At 48.2% G+C, this 19,365-nt stretch overlaps 1 protein-coding gene across 5 annotated transcripts; it reads left to right on the top strand.

Moving 5' to 3' along the window:
* The first annotated feature begins 274 nt into the window (after window positions 1-274).
* WRB (tryptophan rich basic protein) lies at window positions 275-17,594 on the top strand. 5 transcript variants are annotated; one of them, XM_025378245.1, is made up of 5 exons: window positions 275-489; window positions 10,379-10,544; window positions 11,767-11,834; window positions 13,170-13,284; window positions 16,666-17,594. In XM_025378245.1, the coding sequence occupies exons 1-5, from the start codon at window positions 388-390 to the stop codon at window positions 16,737-16,739; spliced, it is 525 nt and encodes a 174-aa protein (XP_025234030.1). In that variant the 5' UTR covers window positions 275-387; the 3' UTR covers window positions 16,740-17,594. The 5 variants fall into 5 exon arrangements, with proteins under 5 accessions (XP_025234030.1, XP_025234033.1, XP_025234034.1 ...); XM_025378248.1 differs by having other exon boundaries at window positions 461-560; XM_025378249.1 differs by having other exon boundaries at window positions 461-661.
* The last annotated feature ends 1,771 nt before the right edge of the window (window positions 17,595-19,365 follow it).

Genomic DNA, 19,365 nt, shown 5'->3' with positions numbered 1-19,365 from the left:
TTTACCTTAAACTTATCTAGAATTAAAAGTTAAAGAAAGTACTAATTATGACAAAAGCAGGGAGTCGTTAGCACTGGAAACCAGAATTTGGTACTGTAAGGTTTTCAATTTTAAAAAGAAGGAGAAAAAGAAACACGGACATCAGAAAAACTGGTTCAGTAGGAGTGGGGGCGGGTGCGAGAAGGCTACGGAATCCCCGAAGGCCCAGGAGGAACCTGGAACATAACCGCTCCAACTGGAGCGGGTGGTAAAAACGGCCCCGCCTCCTGCGAGGGCGACGCAGTGCGCAGGCGCGCTGGGCTTCACCCGCGCAGGCGCAGTCGCCTCTGCTGGCGTGGTCCCCATGGAGCTGCCGTAGCGGACCCACCACAGCCAGGAGTATCCGGGATGAGCTCAGCCGCGGCCGACCACTGGGCGTGGTTGCTGGTGCTCAGCTTCGTGTTTGGGTGCAATGTTCTTAGGATCCTCCTCCCGTCCTTCTCATCCTTCGTAAGTGGCTGCCTGGCCTCGCAAGGGCCGGTGGGGATGCCGCCCCAGTCCCCTGGCGGGTCTGGGAGTAGGTACAGGGGTCTCAACTGGGCGACTGAAGGCCAGATTCAGCCCGTAGTAGCGTCTTGGTTGGTCTGTAAGCTTTTTTGAGATAGTTGGTAGCGTCTAAAAGGTGCGACGCTTTACCCCAGAATCAGACTTTCTGGGTTCTAGGGTGGTGCGGGGAGAAACATCCGGCAACCCTGGGCCACGCTTTCACGGGGCAGGAATCTTCTCGCTGTGGGTGGCGGCGGCGAACCTCACATTGGGAGTTCCTGGTGCCCCGCTGCCAGCCTCACCCGTTTCCGTTAATTCTGGTCCCTAGAGGCATTTGAACAGCCCTCTCCCAGGGTTTTCCCAGAGGCCTGGCGGGCGAAGTCAGCTGTTCCAGGTCCCGGAAAGATGGATCCTAGCGTCCAGGAGCGCACATTCTTGGGATGGGTAGGGTGGGAGACAGGTGCAGAGAGAATCTCAGTACAGCGTGATGCCTTCAATATCCAAGGGAGCAACCAGCTTGGGGAGCACTCTTTCTGCCAGGTAGTGAGTACATTACCTCCCTGTCACGGCTGCTGGGAGAGGCGAGTATTATCCCATCCTCCTTTACCTCCCGGAGGAGTCTGGCTCAGAGAATTTAGTAGTGGCGCTAAGTCATCCCCCTAGTGACTGGAGGTGGAGATTTGATTGCCTGTTGGAGCAGGGATAGGGATAGGGATTTGGTGGCAAATTGAACAGGGCGTGGTGGGGTGTGGTCATGGGAGGTGGGGGTACTTTAGGAACTGTCCCCGGGAATGAGCGCCCTCTGTATGCCCACAGCAGGAATGAGGAGCTGTTGGGCACAGACGGAGACCTCAAAGATTGGGCGCATGCGTTGTAGCATTGTCTTGGAAAACAGTTCTTGCTTTTCTCTCCTAAGATAAATTGGTAATAGTGGAGTATATTTTATTCCACCAGTATTCACTGAGTGTCTGTTTTGTGCAAAACTCTATTCTTACTCTCTCCGTTGTCCTACTGTCTGCATTGTCCTGGAGATACAGGGAATTCTCTTTTAACCCCTGAGTCTCCTTCAGAATCTTTCCTGATGCTATCCAGTCTTTTTAAGATGATGTCTCAGGTCCTTAGCATTGCATAAAAGACTCCTGATGAGCTGGCCCATGCTCATCTTCTTATTTTTAATTGTAAAATCTACATAATATGAAATTTATCATCTTTATCATTTTTAGGTGTACAGTTCAGTGGCATTAAGTACATTCACATTTTTGTGCAACCGTTATCCCAGAACTTTATTACTATTTTTTTAAGACAGGGTCTAGTGGCTCAAGCCTGTAATCCCAGCACTTTGGGAGGCCGAGACGGGCGGATCACGAGGTCAGGAGATCGAGACCATCCTGGCTGACACGGTGAAACCCCGTCTCTACTAAAAAATACAAAAAACTAGCCGGGCGAAGTGGCGGGCGCCTGTGGTCCCAGCTACTCGGGAGGCTGAGGCAGGAGAATGGCGTGAACCCGGGAGGCGGAGCTTGCAGTGAGCCGAGATCCGGCCACCGCACTCCAGCCTGGGCGACAGAGCCAGACTCAGTCTCAAAAAAAAAAAAAAAAAAAAAGACAGGGTCTGGCTCTGTGCAGTGGCACAATCTCAGCTCATTGCAACCTCTGCCTCTCAGATTCAAGGGATCCTCCCACCTCAGCCTCCCAAGTAGCTGGGACCACAGGCATGCACCACCATGCCCAGCTATTTTTTTGTATTTTTTGTAGAGACAGAGCTTTGCCATGTTGGCCAGGCTGGTCTCAAACTCCAGACCTCAAGCCATCCGCCCACCTTCGCCTCCCAAAGTGCTGGGATTACCGGTGTGAACCACTGCACCTGGCCCCGCTCCCAGAACTTTTTCTTTTTTCTTTTTTGGAACAGAGTCTCAGTCTGTTGCCTATGCTGGAGTGCAGTGGCCTGATCTTGGCTCACTGCAGCCTCGGCCTTCCAGGTTCAAGCGATTCGCCTGCCTCAGCCTCCCAAGTAGGTGTGATTACAGGCACCTGCCACCATGCCTGGCTAATTTTTGTATTTTTAGTAGAGATGGGGTCTCACTATGTTGCCCAGGCTAGTCTCAAACTCCTGACCTCAAGTCATCTGCCCTCCTTGGCCTCCCAAAGTGCTAGTATTACAGGCATGTGCCACCATGCCCGGCCCCATATCACAACCTTTTTATCTCCTCTGACTGAAACTCTCGCACCCGTTAAACAACTCTCCATTCCTGCCTCTCCCTGGCAACCTCCATTGTACTTTCTGTCTCTGTGAATTTGACTACTCTTGGGACCTATGTCATATAAGTGGAATCAGACAGTATTTTTCCTTTTGTGACTGGCTGCTTTTCACTCAGCATAATATCCTTAAGGTTCATCCATGTTGTAGCATGAGTTGGGATTTCCTTCCCTTTTAAGGCTGAATAGTATCCCATTATATGTATAGGCCACATTTTGTTTATTCATCCATCTGTCTATGGACACTTGGGTTGTTTCTACCTTTTGACTATTGTAGATAATGCTAAAATGTTTACAGATACCTCTTTGAGTCTCTGCTTTCAGTTTTTCTGGACATATACCCAGAAGTGGAATTCCTGGATCTATGGTAATTCTATGTTGAATGTTTTTGAGAAACCACCATGCTGTTTTCCATAGCAGCCACACCATTCGACATTCCCACCAGCAATGCAGAAGGGTTCCAGTTGCTCCACATCCTTCAACACGTATTTTGTTTTCTTATTTATTTATTATTATTATTATTATTTTTATTTTTTTATTTTTGAGACGGAGTCTCGCTCTGTCGCCCAGGCTGGAGTGCAGTGGCCGGATCTCAGCTCACTGCAAGCTCCGCCTCCCGGGTTCATGCCATTCTCCTGCCTCAGCCTCCCGAGTAGGTGGGACTACAGGCGCCCGCCACCTCGCCCGGCTAGTTTTTTGTAGTTTTAGTAGAGACGGGGTTTCACCGTGTTCACCAGGATGGTCTCGATCTCCTGACCTCGTGATCCACCCGTCTCGGCCTCCCAAAGTGCTGGGATTACAGGCTTGAGCCACTGCGCCCGGCCTATTATTTTTATTTTTATTTATTATTTTTATTTTATTTATTTTTTTGAGATGGAGTCTTGCTCTTGTCACCCAGGCTGGAGTGCAATGGTGCAATCTCGGCTCAGTGCAACCTCTGCCCCTCGGGTTCAAGAGATTCTCCTGCCTCAGCTTCCCAAGTAGCTGGGATTATAGGTGCCCGCCACCATGCCTGGCTAATTTTTGTATTTTTAGTAGAGATGAGGGTTCACCATGTTGGCCAGGCTGGTCTTGAACTCCTGACCTCCAGTGATCCACCCGCTTTGGCCCCCCAAAGTGCTGGGATTACAGGCCTGAGCCACCGTACCCAGCTTATTTTTATTTTTTTGAGAGGGAGTCTCTCTCTGTCACCCAGGCTGGAGTGCAGTGGCTCAATCTTGGCTCACCTCCGCCTCCTGGGTTCAAGCAATTCTTCTGTCTCAGCCTTCCAAGTAGCTGGGATTACAGGTGCATGCCACCATGCCGGGCTAATTTTTTAGTAGAGACGGGGTTTTGCCATGTTGGCCAGGCCGGTCTCGAACTCCTGACCTCAGGTGATCCACCCACCTTGGTCGGTCTCCCAAAGTGCTGGTGTTACAGGCCTGAGCCACCACACCCAGCCTTTTTTTAAAAAAAATACTAATTATCCTAATGGACAGAAGGTGGTATCTCATTTAGTTTTGATTTGCATTTTCCTAATAATTAGTGATGTTGAGTATCTTTTCAGATGCTTATGGCCGTCTGTTTATCTTTGGAGACATGTCTAGTCAAATCTTTTGCCCCCTTTTAAAATTCAGTTGTTTTTTGTTGTTGAGTTAGTTCCTTTTGGTTGTTATTAGACAATTTTTTTTTTTTTGAGACAAGAGTTTCGCTCTGTTGCCCAAGCCGGAGTGCAATGGCGCTGTCTCGGCTCACTGCAACCTCTGCCTTCTGGGTTCAAGGGATTCTCCTGTTTTAGCCTCCCAAGTAGCTGGGATTACATGCATGCGCCACCACGCCCAGCTAATTTTTGTGTTTTTTTTTTTAGCAGAGAGGGGGTTTCACTATGTTGACCAGGCTGATCTTGAACTCCTGACCTCAGGTGATCCACCTGCCTCAGCCTCTCAAAGTGCTGGGATTACAGCCCTGAGCCACCACACCTGGCCGACAATTTTTTTTTTTTTTTTTTTTTTAACTTTTAAGTTCAGGGATACGTGTGCAGGTTTGTTATATAGGTAAACTTGTGTCATGGGAGTTTGTTGTAGAGATTATTTCGTCACCCAGTTATTAAGCCTAGCACTCATTAATTAATTTTCCTGATCGTCTCCCTCCCACCCCCCTGCCTCTGAAATAAAAAAAATTGTTTTTAGAGGCCGGGTCTTGCTCTGTGACTCAGGACCTGTGTCCACTCTTGTGCTGCCTCCTATAACAACCTTATGGCCTCTCTAACCTCAACCCAGTTAGCTTTCTTAAACCCATTTCCCTTTGATTGTAACATTTGTTGTTAGCCAGGTTCAGAAGGATAACATAATTATTATCCCAGCAGAGTACACCCACCCTGTAATTGGTAATAGAGATGTTTGGCCTGGTCACTGGGTTTGTGGTGACGGTCTGTGAGAAGCTGTAAGGAACGCGCTGGTCTTGAGTAGGGTCAAATGCTGCTCCTTCACCATCATCAGAGGCTACTTCATCACAGCCTCTGATTTGAGGATTCAAGTGGGAAAGACTCATGACAAGCAGCAGAAAGTCGAATTGGGAAAACAGTGCCCTCTGGGATGGGGCCACGCTCAGGTACTTAAATCATAACCCCCCTTGGGATGTTTCTGAAGCAGAAGTTGGGGAGGCAGCGCCCTGATCTCATCACTCAGTCTAGGCTGCACTGGTTCCCCCCTCCCCCCGCCGCGCCCCCAGCTCCCTGCCCCACGTGAGGCCTTAGGAGGTCTGAAGTATCAGAAGTCCTTGGGCCAGTTAAGACTAGTAAGGTCCTGGGAGGCGATCTCAGCTGCCCGCTGTGGTGGGGGTGGGATGCCTGGTAAGGACACCAAGTCTCTGGCGTTGGCGTGGTTGGAATTTTCCCGGGGATCTCTACCTCCTCTTCAAGCTGGTCACAGACGCATAGTTCATTCAGTAGGTGGTCCGGGACTTTATTCAGCTATAGGAGGGCAACAAAGACGCCTTTGATGAGCGCCGGCTCTGCAGCTCTGCAGGTGCAGGGGAGGTGCACTGTGTAGGTACCCCAGGACTGGCGCGGGCTGTGGGTCTATGCGAACGACACGACTGTGCAGGCGTCCCAGGAGTGGCGCAGGGTCAGAGTCCATGCAAGCCGCACGCACTGCGCAGGTGCCCCAGTACTGGCACGGGCTCAAGAGTCCATGCAAACCGCACGCACTGCGCAGGTGCTCCAGGAGTGGCGCAGGCTCAGTCTATGCAAACCGCATGCACTGCGCAGGCGTCCCAGGACCGGCACTGGCTCAGGGTCCCTGCGAGCTGCACGCACTGCGCAGGCGCCCCAGGACGGGTGTGGGCTGAGGGGCCACAGGAGCCACACGCACTGCGCAGGCGCCAGGAGGCCCTTCCTTGCAACCCTAGCTTTGCAGATAAAGGACGCTGCGCGGGTTGCCTTCTGGGCTCACCGGCCGATTGCCCTTTCAGATTCAACATTTTCTAAATTATCTTTCAGTTTCTGCTGTAAAGAGTGGGCACCTCCTTTTCCCTCTAGGGGACTGAAGCCAGAGGAGAATGTTGCAGGGTTTGCCTCTGTGGTCATCTTCTTAGAGCACCGCCCCCCCTCGCGCCCCCACACCCTTTTCCTCAGCCGTTGCTTAGTGAGTCCCTGCCGTGGACCAGGCTTGGAGATGGTCCTCAAGTATTAGTTTAGGGGGACGACGCTGCGCTTCACAGGACCTGCCCCAGAGTCCTATGACGCAGAAGCGCGCTGGTGAAGTGCGCATGTGCGGGCAGGGCCTCCAGTGGGACTCTCGTGGGGGCCGCAGCCAAGGACTGGAGCTGGCGGCCTGGAGAGCTGCTGGTTTCTCGGCCCTGGCCGGCGGGTCCTGGCCGAGAGTGGCATCTGGGGCTGTTCAGGGTCTGGAGCTTCCTGAGTTGGAGGACTCTGTCCTCTGTGTTCAGGGACTCAGGGTGACCTGAGTTGGTGGTTCCTGGGTTTGCCTGCTCTACTGCTGGCAGGCGCGAGCACGGGCTGTGCACGTTGTCATGGCATCAGTTATTTACTTTTGTTCTAAAAATTAATATTTGCATTATTACATTTAGATTCATATCTTATTAAATCTTATACTGCATAATTCTAGAACATTTTAACACTTATATGTGGGTCTTGGATTAACATTGATGCATATTTGCAAATTTATGCTTTAAAACATTTTTATTTTAGAGACAGGGTCTCACTCTGTTGCCCGGGCTGTAGTGTGGTGGTGCCATCATAACTCACAGCAGCCTCAACCTTTCGGGCTCCAGCGATCCCTCCCTCCCCGCCTCAGCCTCCCAAGTAGCTGGGGGCACAGGCACCCACAGCTGCGCCACCACGCCTGGCTAATTTTTAATTTTTTTTTGTAGAGATTGGGCCTTGCCATGTTGCCCCGCCTGGTCTCGAACTCCTGGGCTCAAACGATCTTCCTGCCTCAGTCTCCCAAGGTGCTGGGATTACAGGGTTAACCACCGCGCCTGGCTCAGACAATTTTTATTGTGCTTATACATGTAATAGATGTAATTTTTTTTTCAAGCACCAGTTGTTTTTGTTAACCTTACAAAGCTGCCTTCAGTTTTCCTCAAGTTCACTCTTCTGCCTTCACTCACCTCCCATTCCTGAGTTAATTGTTTTGTGTACTCCCTCTCAGGTGACTGGCCGGACTTGGCTTCCCAGCTCTAACTGGAGAGTTGTCCCTACTGTGCGGCAGGCAGAGGAGACCTGTGAGCTGGGAGGGGGAGAGGGAATCTCATTTATTGTGTGCTTACTGTGTGTCAGGCACACTTTAGATACACTATAACATTTCATCTTTATTAGTCTGTTTTAAAAATTTCGAAACAAACACAAATGTGCAGAAAAGTTACGCATACAGTCAATACCGAGAGCTGATTCTGTTTCCTGAACCATTTGGAGTTGTCAGTCTGAACCCCCTCATTCCCAGGTACTTTGGTATTCAATAGATTCTTGGGGGCCAGGCGCAGTGGCTCACGCCTTTAACCCCAGCACTTTGGGAGGCCGAGGCGGACGGATTGCTTGAACTCAGGAGCTCACTGGCAACATAGTGAAACTGCGTGTCTACTAAAACTAAAAATAAATTAGCCGAGCGCAGTGGTGCTCGACTGTGGTCGCAGATACTCAGGAGGCTCAGGTGGGAGTATGGCTTGAGCCCAGGAAGTTGAGGTTGTAGTGAGCCGAGATCTAATGCAGGCATCAAGTACTTTACCACGATCTGATCCTCAGGCCCCATTCAGGTTCCCCACGTGTTGCGGTAACGTCCTTAACAGGGAAAGGACCCAGTTCGGAATCATGCGTTGTATTTCCCAGCCTCTAGCCTCCTTCTGTCTGGAGGAGTTTCCCGGTTTTCCCTTGACTTTCATGGCTGTCATTTGTGAGTATCAGAGGCCAGTGATTTCATAGAATGGACGTCCACTGGCATGTCTGATACTTGGCAGGGATATCTGAGAGGCAGTGCTGTGTTCTCATTGTATCTCATCCGCTGGTGTGGGACTGGGATTTGGGGATGTTCGCTGATCCCTTGGGGCAGGTGGCCGAGGCGCCTGTAAGGGATCTGGTCTTGGGGCACCCGCGCAGTCCCCGGACTAGGCCTTCCCGGCAGATCTGCGGGCGCCACCTGGCGGCCACTGCCGACTCCTCCCTTGCGCTCCAGCCACTCCTCCCCTCCCGGTGCCGTGGCCCGGGGCCGTTCCCTGGAGAGTAGACTACTGGGGCTGGTGCCGGGAACCGGGGCCTGCAGGGGGCGACGCAGGCGGGCCCCCAGGTCATGCGGGGCCCCTCTGCTCACAGGGACCAGCCAGGCCAACCTGGGGAGGGTGCCTCTTTGTTTATGTCTGTATTTCTCTGCCTGTCTGTGGAAACCACAGATCTCCAATTCTAAGCCAACACCACAAGATTCATTCTGCTTCTCTTGGAGACGCCTGCCTTCCTGCCTACCTTCCTGCCTGCCTGCCTTCCTTCTTCCCTTCCTCCCTTCCTCCCTCCTTCCCTACCTTCCTTCACCAGGTTATGAAACTGGCTAATTTTTCATATTTTTTTGTAGAGACAGAGTTTCACCGTGTTGCCAAGACTGGTCTCAAACTCCTGGGCTCAAGCGATTCACTTGCCTTGGCCTCCCAAAGTACTAGGATTATAGGCATGAGCTACTGCATCCGGCCTTTTTTCTTTTTTCTCTCTCTTTTTTTTTTTGAGACAAGGTCTCACTCTGTTGTTCAGGCTGGAGTCCAATGGCATGATCTGAGCTCACTGCAGCCTTGAACTCCTGTACACAAGAGATCCTTCCACTCCGTCCTCCAGAGTATTAGGGTTGCAGGCCGAGCCACCACGCCAGGCTGAGGCATTTTTCTAAGTGTCTTTGCTGAAAGTGAGAAGACTGGCTTACGTTATCCTCAATATGTTTATTTCTGTGATCACCCTTTTGTAATTAATCTCTGGTGTCCACCACCAACTGATACCCATGTGAATGCATGCCTCGCCCCACCTGGGCTCTGACACGGGCAGGTTTCCTTCTTGTCTTGTATGTCTGTCCCCCTCACCCTACAGACCCTGACTCCTGTGTCAGGCTGCCCTTTCTTGGGGACCCCTGTATCACCATGCCTGGCCCTGATGCCTCTTGCCAGGGTGCCATTCTGTGGGAAGGCCCTCTGCACTGAACTTGGGCACTGACACTGCCCTGGCCCCGCCTCACCGCTGTTGCCCTGCACCTGCACCTTGCTCTGCCCCGTCTAATCTAGGACTGAATTCTTCAGGCAGGGGAGAGGACCCACGTTCCCTGTCGCTGGAATAACAGCTCTGGTGATGAAACTGGTTTTCATTTCATAATTGCAATTTCAGTTATAGTGAAAGAGACAAAAATTTGTATTGGAGCAATTCATGGGCATCTCCGCAAAAGGAAAAATATAGTTTGAATAGCAATTTGAATATGAGGTTTTTTTTTTTTTTTTTGGTGGTAGTTATAGAGAGCTGAAAAAGGCAGCAGAGGCTGGCTGTGTAGGTAGTAGGCAGCTTGGCCAGTTGGCAGAGGCAGGAGTAGGATGTTGGAGCAGGGTGTACTGATTCTGCCTGGTCAAACCCATGCTGGAGTCGCCTCAAAGGCAGTGGCAGGGGAGTTCCCTCAAGGGGCTGCTCCAGACTGCCTGGAGATGGGGCCAGTTTGGATTCCAAAGAAAGAAGCACTAAACGCCAGGGTGATGAGTCCACAGCATTCACGAAGGGAACTTACAAGAGCTGCGGCAGTCCTGGGACAGCCAGTGAGAGAAAGGGACGTTTACCTAGGGCTGTCTGCCACCGGGGGGCTGGGGTTTGGAGTGTATATGGGAGTTTGAGGACTTTGTCATGGCGGGGCTAGTTTGTAGGTGTTTCTCAGCAGGATGAATCTTCCAGTGTTCTCCAGCAACAGCCTTCACTCTTTATTAGTCCTGAGAACGTTCACGGCCCCAGTTTGGGTTCAAGCCTGCAGGGAAACACACAATTGGCTGGGTCACAGAGTGGTCAGGGCATAGACAGAAAGTAGGGGGAGATTGGGGGATCCTCCTGTGGCCCGTGTTGGAAGATGCTGATCCCCGCTGTCCGCCCTGCCAGATGTCCAGGGTGCTACAGAAGGACGCGGAGCAGGAGTCACAGATGAGAGCGGAGATCCAGGACATGAAGCAGGAGCTCTCCACGGTCAATATGATGGACGAGTTTGCCAGATACGCCAGGCTGGAAAGAAAGATCAACAAGATGACGGATAAGCTCAAAACCCACGGTACTGCGTCCCTTGCAGCCTGAAGGCTTCGTGAGAGCTGATTTATAGAGAAGTCTGTATGTAAAGATTAGTAGAATACATACTTTGCTTCTTGGATGTTTTGAATATTGATGGAAACTTTTTAAGTTATCTGGAGGAAACTCAGTAATAATTACTTTCTTCTTATTTGTTGGTGAACCTTTGCTTTCTAATCACAGAAACATATAAGAATCCTCTCAGATTTTCCTCAGAGCCAACTCTTTATTGTAGGTTTTCATTTTTAAATTCATCACTTTTCTGAGAGAAGCCCAGAAAAAAAGTCTCACAGTGGATTGTCAGAGGCTTTTGTTCCACTCTCTAGAAAAATGCCCAGCAGTGTCCTCTTCCGAGTGTCACCTCCCGGGTACAGTCTCCTGTGATGAAGAGCGCTTTCTCAGGGCAGCCTGTGTGCTGAGGAACCCTGTGCACAGTGTGTGCACAGTCAGAGAGCTGTCTCTGTGGCTAGGAAAACAGACAAAGGGGGCCTGTCCAGGCCCAGGACAAGCTGGATTCCCACCAGGGGTTCGTGTACTGTGCAGACTGGGAAATAGGGAGGAAAATTTAGTCCTGTTGGTAAGTGGTAATTCTATTATACAAAGAATCTTTGATTTCATGAGTCATTTTAAGAGTTTTCAAAGGCCGGTGCAGTGGCTCAAGCCTGTAATCCCAGCACTTTGGGAGGCCGAGACGGGCGGATCACGAGGTCAGGAGATCAAGACCATCCTGGCTAACACAGTGAAACCCAATCTCTGCTGAAAAATACAAAAAAACTAGCCAGGCGAGGTGGTGGGCGCCTGTAGTCCCGACTACTCGGGAGGCTGAGGCGGGAGAATGGCATAAACCCGGGAGACGGAGCTTGCAGTGAGCTGAGATCTGGCCACTGCAGTCCAGCCTGGGCAACAGAGCGAGACTCCGCCTCAAAACAAAAAAAAAAAAAAAAGAGTTTTCAAAAAAAAGAGTTTTCAAAATTAAAGCTATTCAAATCTCAATCTGAATAGGATTCTATTTTAAATAATGGCATAATGAGATGGTGGGTGACTTAAAAATTCTATTTTACATTTTCTAATTATGTTGAATATGTTGAGTGATTGTTCCATTTATAATCAGAAAGTGTATTATACGGGAAAATAACATTTCTGTGTATTTGAATATGTTGTTAATTTTTTAGGACTGACATAATTGTTTATCCTGTTTTTCCTTTCAGTGAAAGCTCGGACAGCTCAATTAGCCAAGATAAAATGGGTGATAAGTGTCGCTTTCTACGTATTGCAGGTAAGTGTGCTAGAGCGCCAGCCGGGTCAGTGGAGTTGGTGGCCCTGAACTCCAGAGCGTTGCCTGTAGATCCAGGGCTGGGAGTTTGGGCTGTTCCACCTTCAGCTATCGTGTCGTGTGGCCCTGCCCACACGGAGCTCTAAACACTCTCGGTCTGTAAGTCAGACTAAAAGGAAGCCTTTCTCTTGAGGAGAGTTGTTACAGTTTGGGACTTTTTGGCAGATGAACTGTGAAGGAAGTTCTCGGAGAGCTTCCACCACGCCTTCATCCCCTTGTGGTTTGAACGGCCAGGTGGGATGAAGTGAGAAGCTTATAGAAGACGTTGGTTTTTTCTGAGATCTTCAGTAATTTGGCTCTTACTTGTTACCTGGTATACTTCATGGGCACTCTCCACCCTCCAGGTAGAGAACCAGCTTTTCTCACTGAAATTGGCTTCTAGCCTTCCTGCCTGGGGCTTAACCCACGGAGCCTCTCCTGGAGCTGTTGCTGGGCTCTGCTCTGCCCCGAGAGTACAGTTGTGCTACCCAGACACCTTTAGCAGCTGCCGTAAATATCCGAGTTGCAGTACTGTGTGATCTAGTACCAAGGCAAAGCATTCAAGCTCACCCTGCAAAAAGCTTAGTTTGGGGTGGGTAGATTTAAGGAAATTGATCCTGAGGCACTGCCATTTGCTAAGAGGTAAATTTCCTGCAGATAAAGGAGTTAGGCCAGCAACCCTCTTTCATGTCTCCTCTTCTGAGTGGCCTATTCAAGCCAGGAAGGGGACAGATGACAGTCGAAGGAATGCTGCAGGGGGATGGAGGGAAATAAAGCATCCCCCACCATTGAAACTTACACAGGGCTCACCTCTGTGTGCCTTGCTAACACTGGTGCACTTGGGAGAATTCCCTGTTTTTTCAAGGATGGCTTTCATCACTAATAAGGTGTGTTTAGTGTACAGTCTGACTACCCAAAGCAGATACTCAGTGAGAAAAGCACACCCGTGTTATGGGAGACTTTGGTTAGTTGATCAGCTAATTCAAATTATGTGTAGATTGTATTTATCCTAAAACAGGGAAATGCCAGTTCACAGAGGAAGGCTCGCCTACTTGTTGGCAGTGTTCCGGACATGCTGCTGAGCTCGTCTTTAATTAGACTTTCTAATTCAGGGTTTCACCAGGGGACATTAGTGGCCGTGTGTGCTCATCTGTTGTCTGTGGGGACTGGGTTCCTAGGCTTGAGGTGCTCAGTCTGGAGAGTTTTCCTGGGTTTGTTTTCGCATTTCCCTGTGCTCCCTTCTGTGCGGTGGGTCGTGTGACCGGCAGGCTGTGCCACTCACCACAGGTGTCTTTCCAGGCTGCGCTGATGATCTCACTCATTTGGAAGTATTATTCTGTCCCTGTGGCTGTTGTGCCGAGTAAATGGATAACCCCTCTAGACCGCCTGGTAGCCTTTCCTACTAGAGTAGCAGGTAAGAATTTTCTGGAAGATATAGTGGAAGAGTATGGATAGGCTTGTGTAGAGGTGTGTGGTAGAAGATTAAGTTAGCCTGACATCCTCCTCACTGTCCATTTAGTGAGCAGGTTTGGTGAGGCTTGCCATGAAGAAACTGAGGTCTAGAAAAGTTACTTCACTTGTCTAGTGTCACCAAAATGTTAAGGAGCAAAGCTAGAATTCAGTCCTAGGTCTGTTTCCGGGACCCATGCCCAGTGCGTCAAGTCTGATACCCCATTGAAACACTAGCTGTAGGTCCACAGTTCTGTCTCTTTTCAGTCCCCATTGTGGTTGGCCTCTCTGTAGCACTTGATGCTCTTGGCTATTCTTTTATTTTTTATTTTTTGAGACAGAGTCTTACTCCGTCACCCAGGCTGGAGTACAGTGGTGCGATCTTGGCTCGCTGCTACCTCTGCCTCCCAGGTTCAAGCAATTCTTATGTCTCAGCCTCCCATCTAGCTGAAATTACAGGTGTGCACCACCATGCCCAGCTAATTTTCATATTTTTTAGTAGAAACAAGGTTTCACCATGTTGGCCAGGCTGGTCTCAAACTCCTGACCTTAAGTGATCCTCACGCTTTGGCCTCCCAAAGTACTGAGATTACAGGCATGAACCACTGTGCCCGACCACGTTCTTTTATTTTTGAAGATAATTTTTTTGGATATTGAAAGTAGTACATGTCACTATAGAATGATTAGAAATATAGTGATTAATTACAAACCCCAGCTGGGTTCACTGGCTTACACCTGTAATCCTAGCACTTTGGGAGGCCAAGGTGGGCGGATTGCCTGAGCCAGGGGTTTGAGACCAGCCTGGGCAACATGGTGAAACCCTGTCTCTACTAAAATACAAAAAATTAGCTGGGCGTGGTGGTGCGTGCCTATAATCCCAGCTACTTGGGAGGCTGAGGTGTGTGAATCACTTGAATCCGAGAGGGGGAGGTTGCAGTGAGCTGAGATCATGCCACTGTACCCCAACCTGGGTGACAGAGTGAGACTCTGTCTCAAAACAAAATAAAATAAAATAAAATAAATAAAAAATAAGATTCCTATTAGCTTTTAATGCTGTGATATATTTTTCTTTGTCTTTTTTTTCCCATTTATTTTGATATAGTTAAGGTCACCTGGCACATAACATTTTGTACCTCCTTTTTACTTTATAGTGTAAGCCTATTCCCACGTCTTAGTTTTTTAGGGCTAAGTGAAATACTATAAACTGGGTAGCTCATAAACAACAGAAATGTATTTTTCACTGTCCCGGAGGCTGGGGAGTCCAAGATCGAGGTGCCGGCAGATTTGATGTCTGATGATGGCCCATTTTCCTGTTCATGGATAATGTCTTCTCACTGTGTCCTTGCATGGTGGAAGGACGAGCTCCCTTAGGCCTCTTTTGTAAGTGCACTAATCCCATTCACAAGGACTCTGCCTTTGTGACTTAATCACCTCCCAGAAGGCCCCAACTCTTAATGCCATCACTGTAGGGGGTAACATATTAACAGATGAATTTTAGGGGGATACAAACATGCAGACCATAGCACCATATCAGTAAATTTCTTTTCTTTTCTTTTCTTTTTTTTTTTGAGGCAGGGTCTTGCTGTGTCGCCCAGGTTGGCAGTGGCACCCTCCTAGCTCACTACAGCCTCGAACTCCTTGGCTCAAGTGATCCTCCCACCTTAGTCTCCTGAGTAGTTAGGGTCACAGTTGCACACCACCATGCCCAGCTAATTAAAAAAAAAGTTTTTTATAGAGATGGGGTCTTGCTTTGTTGCTTAGGTTGGTCCCAAACTCCTGGCATCAAGCAATCCTCCCTGCTCAGCTTCTCAGAGTGCGGGGATTATAGGCGTGAGTCACCTTGCCCGGCACATTTCTTCATTAAGGAATTTGCAGTAGCTGTTCTTCATTTAGATATGTCATCTGCAAATTTTCCTGAGGAAGGATATTTATTTGGGTCCTGATTTTTTGCTGTTAAAGATAATGCTGCAGCACACATCCTTGCTGGTCTTTGGTTGTGATTTGTGGTTATGCTAGAGGTGAATACTGTATCAAAAGGAATGACTATTTCTTTTTTTTTTTTTTTTAAGACAGAGTCTCACTCTGTTGCCCAGGCTGGAGTGCAGTGGCGTGATCTCGGCTCACTGCAACCTCCGCCTCCCAGGTTTCAAGTGGTTCTCCTGCCTCAGCCTCCCCGGTAGCTGGGATTACAGGTGCCCACCACCACGCCTGACTAATTTTTGTAGTTTTAGTAGAGACAAGGTTTCACCATGTTGGCCACGCTGGTCTTGAACTCCTGACCTCAGGTGATTCACCCGCCTTATCCTCCCAAAGTGCTGGGATTACAGGCGTGAGCCACTGTGCCTGGCTGGGAATGTCTGTTTCAAAGACTCCCAATTTAGCTACCACTCCTGTCCCGTTCTCCACCCTTTCCTTCCCCTCTCCTTTGTTTGACACAGCTGGGCCTAGGCCAGGAGCTCTGCGCTGCGGGCCAGAGAAGCATCCAGCCACCCTTCCATGCCTCCAGCAGGGCCATGGGCTACTCTTGCAGCCTGTCCTCCTGGACAGGGGGATATGTGTGCCTCTCCATTATTGGTGGGGCAAGAAAGGCATAGGTAGACATTGCTTTGTTTATAATGCTTTCTGAGAAAGGAAAAGTTAATCTTACAGGTTTGGTTTTGGAATCTATTAATATCATAAGTAGTAACGCACATCTCTCTCTTTTTTTTTTTTTTTTTTGAGACGGAGTCTAGGTCTGTCGCCCAGGCTGGAGTGCAGTGGCCGGATCTCAGCTCACTAACGCACATCTCTCTGGCAGGAAAGGGAAGTTCAGCCCAGGGTCCACTGTTCACTGCGATTCCTGCTTAGTAAAGAATGCAGCCCTGTGACTCTGTAGAAAGTGACAAATTCGGGCTGGGCACGGTGGCTCATGCCTGTAATCCCAGCACTTTGGGAGGCGGGCGGATCATCTGAGGTCAGGAGTTTGAGACCAGCCTGACCCACATGGTGAAACCCTGTCTCTACTAAAAACACAAAATTAACCGAGTGTGGTGGCGCACACCTGTAATCCCAGCTACTCGGGTGGCTGAGGCAGGAGAATCACTTGAGCCCGGGAGGCAGAGGTGTAGTGAGCTGAGATCGCACCATGGCACTCCAGCCTGAGGGAGAGAGCGAGACTGTGTCTCAAAAAAAAAAAAATAAAGAAAGAAAGTGACAAATTTGAACCTATGAAACATAAACTTCGCCTCAGCCTAGCACTGCTCAAAAAGAGTGGAAATACTGTCTTTGCTGTGAGTTAAGGACAGCAGAGACAGATGTGGGCAGCACTGCTGGGGCGCTCTCTCATGGTGAATTTCTTTGTTTTCAGGTGGTGTTGGAATTACCTGTTGGATTTTAGTCTGTAACAAAGTTGTGGCTATTGTGCTTCATCCATTCAGCTGAATAGGAAGATGGATACAGCTATGAAACTTTTAAAAATGGATTTTCTCTTATTAGGTTAAAAATCTGATTTACACTGTTTTGTTTTTTAAGAAACAAATGTGCACAGTTTCGATTTTTTTGTTGTTGTTGAATATGTTTGTTCTTGGACTTTATGAGAGATTCTTGTAAGAATCATGATATTCTACACCTGTCATTGAGTCAAGAAAGTCCAGTTTATGACACGTGTGTACAGTGAACACCGTCCTAGATCTGTACGAAATGTGAAATGTTTAGGGACATCTCCGTGCCGTCACTTGTGATTTGCCCTCTTGTGTATTTTGGTCATATTGCCAGCTGGAAAGTCAAAATTTTCTAACAACTTTAAGTTCTTTGAAGACTTAGTGCTGTTTTTAATCCAGTTTAGAAAGTAACTTAATTTTAATACCACTACTAAGAATTCAAAAAGTTCTTCTTTAATCACATTCAATACAACTAAAAGAACAACACTAATTGGCATTACTGGTGCTTTTTCTTCCTTGGTTTAAAATGTCATTTGTTGAGGAAGCATTGTGTAGTATTATCTACTTACTTGAGGCTGTTAATTTTTCATTACAGTGTTTTGTAAATGTATCCACAAGACCATAATGCATTGTTTTGTGCTCAAATTGTGTTTTGTATTTAAGGCATTTTGAATGAAGTGTATTTTATAAGCATTTAATATTTATGCTCTTTAGAATGGAACACAGAAAACAAACCTTATAAGGCCTGATTAAATTAATCGGAACCAATAACCTGTGTGGCCCACAAAATCTAATTCTGCTAAATGTTTCTTCAAACACTTTTTTCTAATTAAAATCTTTGCAAGTGCTTGTGTAACTTCCTGCCTTACAGCTACTTGTTTGCTGTGAGCCACCCGCAACTGACAAGCGGCTGTTAAGTGAGTAACCCTATCACAGTAAAGCTGAATTCTCCCACTCGTTTCTGCAAGTTCGTATTTGTATTCTTTTGTTTCCTAATCTAATAAGTAGCTTGTCGTTCTTTTAGCTGATTGGACTATGAAAAGACAAAGTGCTGTGGTCCTTTCGTTTATTGTCATGCTGAAGACCACCAGAGCGGCTTTTGGGTTCCACTTACTCAAACACACATGCACTGCAGGCTTACCCAGCACGAAGTCTACTTAGCTTTAAGAAAGGACAGAGAGCAGGGAACACAGCCGCAGCCTCCAGGAGGACCTGGACACCAGCTTCCAGTGTCCATCACCACACGGGATACATTTTTCCCACAAAGAATGAGAAGCCAACTGAGGAGGAGATGAGAGCAGCACACGGAAGCTGCAGGGACTAGTCCCTCAAACCAGATGTAGCACCAAGGGGGCACGTGCCTAACTCGCGTTTCAGTGAGCTGCAGGCAGAAATGATGGCGAACAGTCAGCAGTGCGCCGGCCATGTAGAGCGTGCCCAGGGAACTGTGGGGATCACTTGTTCGCATACAGTGCCCCTGATGAGACCCTTATCTCTTAAGGACAGTCTCATTCAGTTGTTAGAAGAATTTTGACAAATCTCACTGAGGCTAGAGGTAAAAATTTCTAGTTCACAGCTGTTAACTTTCCCCATACGTGACTAGTTTGTGATGATGAAATAGGGGAGGTAAATGTCCTTTATGTTTCACTTTATTGTGTCTTTTTAGAAATTATACACCTTTTTTTGGTCTCCCAGGCTGGAGTGCAGTGGTGTGATCTCAGCTCACTAACCCTGCCTCCTGGGTTCAAGTGATTCCCTGCCTCAGCCTCCCGAGTAGCTGGGATTACAGGTGTGCGCCACCACACTCAGTTAATTTTGTATTTTTAGTAGACACAGGATTTCACCATGTTGGCCAGGTTGGTCTCGAACTCCTGACCTCCAGTGATCCACCCGCCTCAGCCTCCCAAAGTGCTGGGATTACAGGTATGAGCCTCCGTGTCCTGCCTACAATTTATTTCAACAGATGATGAACATGGTGCTGAATTCAGAAGATAGAGAAAGGGCTGCAGTAAATGTGCATCTTATGACTCTTGTCACCCAATTTCCCAAAGTTTTCCTCTGTTACCAGTTTCTTACGACACTGCCAGTGATATTCCATGCATTTATGAATATTAATATATGTGCTTTTAAGATAAATGTTTTAAAGTTATAAAAGTAATACCCAAAAAGATAAAAGTAGTACCTATTTACTGCTTTTAAAAAAAAATCTAACTTGGGAAGTACAGAAAAGCAGCAAGGAAGAAAAACCTGTGACTCCATAGCACTAGGGTGGCTGGCGTTAGCATCTGTGCTTTTGCTTTTTTCTAGATATGTGTGTATAATGTTGAAAGCTAATGATAGGTTTTATTTTGTTTTAAATTTATTTTTATTTATTTTTTGAGATGGGGTTTTGCTCTGTTGCCCAGGCCAGAATGCAGTGGTGCGATCTTGGCTCACTGCAGCCTCCGCCTCCTGGGTTCAAGTGATTCTTCTGCCTCAGCCTCCTGAGTAGCTGGGACTATAGGCTTGCACCATGATGCCTGACTATTTTTTGTATGTTTAATAGAGACAGGGTTTCACCATGTTGGCCAGGCTGGTCTCTAACTCCTGACCTCAGGTGATTCACCTGCCATAACCCCCCAAAGTTG

The sequence above is a fragment of the Theropithecus gelada genome, chromosome 3, assembly GCF_003255815.1.
Source record: "Theropithecus gelada isolate Dixy chromosome 3, Tgel_1.0, whole genome shotgun sequence".
Taxonomy (NCBI): domain Eukaryota; kingdom Metazoa; phylum Chordata; class Mammalia; order Primates; family Cercopithecidae; genus Theropithecus; species Theropithecus gelada.
This window is presented reverse-complemented; position numbering and strand designations above follow the sequence as displayed.